This window comes from Pimephales promelas, chromosome 3 (assembly GCF_988280905.1).
Source record: "Pimephales promelas chromosome 3, fPimPro1.hap1.1, whole genome shotgun sequence".
In the NCBI taxonomy this organism is placed as follows: Eukaryota; Metazoa; Chordata; class Actinopteri; order Cypriniformes; family Leuciscidae; genus Pimephales; species Pimephales promelas.
This window is the reverse complement of record NC_142771.1, coordinates 23,804,478-23,811,784: the sequence shown is the minus strand read 5'-3', so window position 1 is coordinate 23,811,784 and position 7,307 is coordinate 23,804,478. Positions and strand designations below refer to the sequence as shown.

The window sequence follows — 7,307 nt, the reverse complement described above, 5'->3', positions numbered from 1 at the left end:
AAAAAAGAAATCTTTCCGGCCCCCAACTTTTGAAAAAACAACTTTTCTTATTTTTATTTCGAGATCATAAGAAAATTAAGTCAAAACACTGCCAACAAAAGAGAGAAGTAATCATTTATGGCCTCTCAGGGCTTCCATAGAGGTCTGTATCACTGTGTAAATGCATTAGTGTTAGACATGTTGTGAACATGTCTTCACAGCTTGGGCAATATAATGCCATGCCAAGAAGGTGCAGATACATGCATTTCCCTTCACTTTATTACCATCACTCCTATTCCAACGATTTGAGTTCATATATATATATATATATATATATTATCAACATGTTGGAGCTGTATTTTGTCTTTTTCTCAGTCAATCTATGAAGTTCATAAGCATATAACAAGATATGATTGGGAAAACAATGTTATCATAGAATCAAAGTGCAATCAGAAACTTAACTGTATCTTTCGTTGTAATCTTGTGTGTGACCTGTGCAAGATAAGTGCCTGTTTCAGGTCAAGAGTCAATGTCAATGTTTGTGTAGATGACAAATGATTAGAGTGGTAATAATAATGAAGCTGTGCCAGAAAAGATGTTTATATTTATTTAGATAAAATTTAGATTTATAACTTACAGAGAATTGAACAAATGCATGTCACAATAGATGAAAAAAGAAATGGATAGAATATAGATAAATCATGATAAATGAAAAGGTTATTGAAATGACTTCACTGACGAAGATTTTGGTGTCAAAGGGAACTGTTTTTAACTGTCTCCATTTTAAACAAAACAAAACAAAAAAAGGTTTAGTCCGCTGTCTCCTTGTCTGATCTGAACCCTCTGAGGGTTTGTTACGCTGATGCTGTCCATGTAATGGTTTATTAAGCGTGAGAAGAAATCAGCAGAATCCCTTTAAAGGTCTCTTTCATGGAGATTGTAATGTGTGAATCCTTCAGAGAGATGTATTAAGTGTGGAAAGTGTATTTTGGTTGTTCCACAATGCATTAAAGTGATGTTTGTACTGGGCTTCTACCTTGTTTCAGTATGTTTTGTAATATAGATTTTTTTTATATAGACCCTGACACTAATTAAACCAAAAAAAAAAAAAAAATGATTCATTCTTGTTTGTGTAAAAATGTTCCCTCTGCATGTTTTAAGAGGGAGATAATTACTGTTGAGGGCTAGAAGAGGGTCACTTAATTATTAGTCTTCAGCAACAAGGGAACAGCTTAACCCCACTGGCACTGCACATGAGTCCTGGGTCTGTGTCAGGCACAAAATGATGAAAAATACCCTGATTACAGATGAAATCATATCAACAAACTTATTGCTCTTGACATAAATTAGATACTTCTGCATTGTGTCATCTATTACAAAACAGCAATTAAAGGCCCCCAGCTGAGGGAGTTTTCACCTGACAACTTTAAAATATATTTCTAATAGATTTACATTCACATTTAATGAATTTTATGAACCATGTTGAAAGAAGAATACTTTATTTCCCCGGATTTACCCTAATTTCAGTACAACTTTTCTATCTGTGGTGGTCCTATGGCAGAATTAGTTTTAATGGCTGTCAGTCACAACGAATGTACGGACCTAAAACGGACAAGAACAATTGCACTGTAAAAAAATATTTTCATGATTTGTAATCACAACATTTTTTCTTTTGTCAAATCAACTTAAATTATGTCGTTCATATAACATAATATTTCCAGTTTCTGATGATTAAATCAATCTCCATTGTATTAACTCAATTTTTCCATTTCGATGAACTTAAAATTTTAAGGCAACCAGGTTGCTTCATTTTTTTTAAGTTAAACCGACAATATTTTTATACAGTGTAATGCTTTTGCGTTCTTTCACAAATGTTTTGCGTTCTCCCAAAATACTATTTGTTTGCTTGCAAAATGTTTTGCATTCCCCGAGGAATTTTTCCTCCCGTCTCATGTATCACCATAGTCTTTAGTGGCTTTAGAATGTGTTTTTGTGTTTAAAACCACAAGACTCATGGCAATGGAGATGCATTTTTTAGATGTTGTACTAATTTTTTTAACTTAACTTAAAAAGAGTGCCGCTCTTTTAGAACACACCTTTAGTGGCAAGCGCAAGACACTGCAAAACACGCGAGTGCAATGGTCAATGATGTCCATTTTGCAAATGTTTACATAAAAAATGATGTAAAATTAGTGAAAATTGTGTAAGTATTTATTTCATCACCAAACTCTGTTGAATTTCTTTGAATTGTCATGTAAAACCTCTATTTCATTCTAATTGAAATTTAAAATTTAAATCGGCTCATGACTCAAAAAGTGAAAATACAAATCAGCTCATTTAAATTCTGACGTTTGCTCTTCTCTGTCTGTGGCAAACATTTAGATGCGCAAGGTTGTTTTACCAACAGCTGCATGGACAAGAACAGGGATTTTTTTTTTTTTTTTTTTTTTTTTTTTGTCACTAATTGGAGAGAAAAGCAGAAAAGGTCATCAGCCTGGCTAAGGTTAAGCTCTTTCTGTCGTTTGAAGCTTTGCAGTCAACAGAGACTTAAATCCCCTCTCTTTCAGAATCCCACCTTCTAGGTCAGTGATAGATAAATGTGCAAGGCTGGACATTATGGCAGCATTTACTGGATGCCAGATCCAGTCTCAGGAGTCATGCAGTGGGCACACATTAAAAATAAGACCATCCTCTTACAAAAATTACAGAAAGTTTTCTGCAAATATACCCTATTTGTCATATAGCCTACCTATAACACTAATACTGCAGCTTACTATCTCTGTGGTCTTAAGATAATTCCCAACAACATCACCACGTCAATATTAATATAAGCAACAGCTCCTCTGGTGAGAAAAGAAAAGGTTCATTCCCAAAAGTGTTGAACTGAGGAATGTGAACATCATGATTCATGGCCCCCGAGGAACAAGAAAACAGCAACAGTGATGGAGGGATGATGGGGGCAGGGAACTGGAGGGAAGGGAGAAAAAAGCATTTGAAGTGCCTATAACAGGCTAGAGAGAGACCATCATCACTGCAGGGATGCCGACGAGCTGACATCTTGTTGCTACACTGTGATCGAGGGATGTTGGGATGTCATTGATGATGATGAATTATGATAAAGAACTGGAGAACAATCTTAGATCTGAGCTTAGCTTTCCAGTGTAGGAATCTTACAGACGAATGGAAAGGCCTTATCACAGTTGTTGTCATTCCAAGACCTCAGAGCTGCAAAAGATGGAAAGATGCAAACAGTTTCTCCATTTTGAAATGCCTTTTAATTTTACATACAATTAGTGGGGCTGTCAATCAACTTATGATAAAAAAAACTGAATGATTTATAACATTCACCAAACTAATATATATGAAAATATACACTACTGTTCCAATATGGTCAGTAAGATTTTTCTATTCATCAAAGAATCCTGAAAGAAATCATGTATCATGTTTTCCACAAAAAAAAAAGAAATGTCAACAGATTAAATATTTCTTGAACAGCAAATCAGCATATTAAAATGATTTCAGAAGAATCAAGATGTTGATGCTGAAAATTCAACTTTGCCAAAATTACATTTAGAAATATATTCAAATAGAAAAAAGTTATTTAAGTTGTAATAATAATTGGCAATGTTATTATTTTTTGTGTATTTTTTGTTATAATTTATTGCATAAACGCAGCCCTGATTAGCAAAAGAGCACTGCAAAAAAAATATTGTTGGTTTAACTTAAAAAATTAAGTAACCTGGTTGCCTTTAAATTTTAAGTTCATGGAAATGGAAAATTGAGTTAATAAAATGATTTAATCATCAGAAACTCAAAATATTAGGTTATATGAACTATATAAAAGATTTAAGTTGATTTGACAAAAGAAAAAATGTTGTGATTACAAATAATGAAAATATTTTTTACAGTTGCACTAAATTAACTAAATTATTCACTGTTGTATAAAAAATAGCCATAATAATAAGTGCTTCAGTCGATTGCAACACTCACCACTGTTTTGTCTGTACCAGATCTCCACACAGTCCTCCTCCTCAGGGATGCGATGGATGCCATCATCTGGCTGATTTCCATCCCAGTAATTGTATTCGTATGGTGACCCATCTGTCCATTCCATAGTGCCCTCCTACCAACAAACTATGATTAACAACGCTAGCACGTTTGCTTGTTCCTAGCCCTTTGACCCTGAAGTGATGATTGAAGTCATCATGCCAGGCATGAGTTCACAGATTGAGCTTTGCATCATTTGATCCAGGATCTCTGAGAACCTTTGCTTTACCAATCAGAGGGTTTGTTACATCATCCATAAACTGTCTACCTCATCTTGGTATTAGACCAAAATGTTGGTTCACCAGTGTCTGGAAATGATTAAACGTCACTCAGAGAAACTACATTTTCCGTAAATGAGATTATTAGTGACAGGCTGGACTTGCCTTTTACAACACATAAGTCATGTAGCTGTTAGTGTTTTTCATGCTTAACTAAGAACTGTTTTGCATTGCAACCTAGTAAAAAAAAACATCAATGAATCATTCAATTTTTCATTGAATTTTATCATGTTTACCTGTCTTCTGTCATGAAGGCCAATCCAAATATCTGTTGGAATTCCTGGTACACGGCTGTTCACAAGATCATAGACAAACACATTTTCTTCCCAGCTGAAAAAAGTTATTAGAAAGTCAGATTTTCAAGCAAAAATCCTGTGCTCTAAAACAAATCATGGCATCTCTGCAGTAAGGTGTCGGTAAGGAATCATACCTGTGGATGGAGGTGAGTTTGGCTGATTTGTGTCCGTTTGAGAATTCAGCGCAGTACAGATCTGCCTCGGCCCAGGTGCGGTTCAAGGGGAAGAAGCGGTAACAGTAACCCTCAAATTCAGTCCAGAAGAGCGGACATGTCACATGCTGGTTTGAGTCTGTCAGTTGCAGGGGCAGTGCTAGAGGAAACAGTATGACATTAAATCCTTTTGCAGTGTTTTTCCGATTTAAATCAGCAGTTCGGTGCATGAACGTTTAATAGGTCAAAACACCGTTACGTTATTTGAAACATCATCTGGAAAGTATCTGGTTACAAAATATTATCATTGTTTCCTTTTCACAGCAACAGCCTGCATTTAATTTAGTTTGAGCTGTGCAAGAGTAAAAGAAAGTCTGTTATGCAACATTTCCATGAAACGTTGATTATTACACAATTTAAGTATTACAATGATTGTCAGCTTAATAAATAACTGATCAACTTATTCCAATGTTAATGCATTAACTAACATTGAGCAATACATTTGTACAGCATGGACTAATCTTTGTAAATGTTAGTTAATAGAAATAGCTACAACTGTCATTGTAAGTTCATAGCTCAGGTCCATCAAATCATCTTAAAAATTATAACTTTGGATTTTAGTAATCTAAATGTTGTAATTAACATTAACTAAGATTAATACATGTTTTAAAAGTATTTTTCCAATGTATTTTCTGGCAATATTTTTCACGAAAACTTTTCTGAGTCATGCTTAACCTTAAATATAATTTCACTGTTAGTCCAAGCTCTTTTAAATCAATAAAACATTTCAAGCATAGCTTTTTCTGTATACTGTCACATTCGTTCAATGGAACAACTGACTGTAAAATAGAGGTGAAAACTACATTACAAACAGATGCATCTATAACTTGGCAAAACAGCCCTGGTTTAGCTTGAGACTGTCTATTCCCTATTTAAAGAAACTAATTAAAGCATATTATCTGCGTCTGTGTTGTATCCTTGTCTTTGATTCTGGTGGCACTCACCTTGTGTGATCTTGATGTTAGTTGAAGGCAGAGCCCACGCTGGGAAGCCGGTGAACAGTAGGGCTAAACTCAATTCCCAACAGAGCATTTTTAGTGCAAGAGAGATGAAACTGAGATTTGAAGTGTGTGTGTGTTTGTGGGCATGTGTGCTGCAGAACTGTGTGGAGTTTTGGGGAGATTAGGGTGTGTGAACCTCTCTAAGCCCCTGCCTTTTTTTTTTTTGGACTCTTCCTTCTTGGTCAAGTCCAGAACACTGACATCAGACTGTGTAAAGGGAGGAAGAGAGAAGCCTGAAATTGTAATTTTGGGTCATCATTAACCCAATGTAATTCTCCCTGGGTTTTCAAATGTTTGGGTTCAGTATGTTGTTTTTAGAGTACTTCAGCAAGGGCATTCAATTAATCAAAAGTATTTATAATGTTACAAAATCTATTTCAAAGAAATTCCTCAAAGAATTCTGGAAAGAAAAAATGTATCACAGATTCCACAAAAATTGTATAATAATAATAATAATAATAATAAATATTTATTGAGCAGTAAATCAGCATATTAGAATGATTTCTGACAGTATAAATTATTTTCACATAAAGAGATATCAATATTATTAATCAATATCAAGCAATATTATTTTTATTGGTGAAATTCTGTCAATATAAAGTCTGTTAAAGAATTATGAATTGCTGTGAACTTGTTCATTTTCAAGTTGTACGCCGTTTTACATAACCAGATCATAACCTGCATCTAATTAGCACTGTTGCAGAAACATTAAACACAAATGACCTGTGATTCCTTCTTGATTCTTTAACTTGTGAAATTCAATCCACAAACGCCATTATAGCATGAATGGGAGAAGATGATGTAAGAGTGTCTACACAGCAACCTGGAGTGAGTAAAGATGAATGACCCTTCAGAAAATGTTTGGCCCTAGAATAAAGCAAGAAAATAGCCTATATCCAACGGTTGGTTAACCTTAAAATCCACGGAAACATTTTACACTGTAATAGTTTGTTGAAAGTATTATGATGTCCAGCTTGTCTGCAGATCTATTGAGCACCCACTTTACACTGCTTGCTTAGTTCCATTAGTGTCCCCTGACACCGTCTTGCGGTTGATAGCATGTCTGCTTTATCTCAGGGCCTACAGAGCACATGCTATTAAAGGCCCAGAATTCATCTTATCTTCGTGAGGGCTGCCACCTATAACAGCTAAGGGCAGGGGTCATGGAGATATGACTCATTCTTATACTGAAGAAGACCTCCGTTTAAGACTTTCAGATGGGATTGCTGCTAAATATGCCCCATAAATGATTCCCTCTTGTTGGTGGAGCTTTCAGCATCATACGACCTACTTCACTGTAAACACTGGCAATACATTGATCAGGGTTCTTCATAATCACACTAAATTTATGCCCTGGAATCTGGATCACCATTCAACCAAGCCAACAATAAAAAATAGTTTTGGCCGTACCCATGATCTTTTTGAGGAAGATGAACTAAGTTGTCTGTGTGCTAGCTAAAAATATCCCCTTTGAGTCTGGTATTGATTTTGAGT

General features: G+C 35.1%; 1 protein-coding gene across 1 annotated transcript; it reads right to left on the bottom strand.

Moving 5' to 3' along the window:
* Positions 1–573: 573 nt before the first annotated feature.
* On the bottom strand, positions 574–5,970 carry clec19a (C-type lectin domain containing 19A). Its single transcript, XM_039687264.2, has 5 exons — positions 5,757–5,970; positions 4,735–4,912; positions 4,541–4,634; positions 3,970–4,102; positions 574–3,204 (listed from the first exon to the last, which is right to left on the bottom strand). Exons 1-5 carry the CDS (start codon positions 5,842–5,844, stop codon positions 3,128–3,130), a joined length of 570 nt encoding a protein of 189 aa, XP_039543198.1. The 5' UTR covers positions 5,845–5,970; the 3' UTR covers positions 574–3,127.
* Between the last annotated feature and the right edge of the window lie 1,337 nt (positions 5,971–7,307).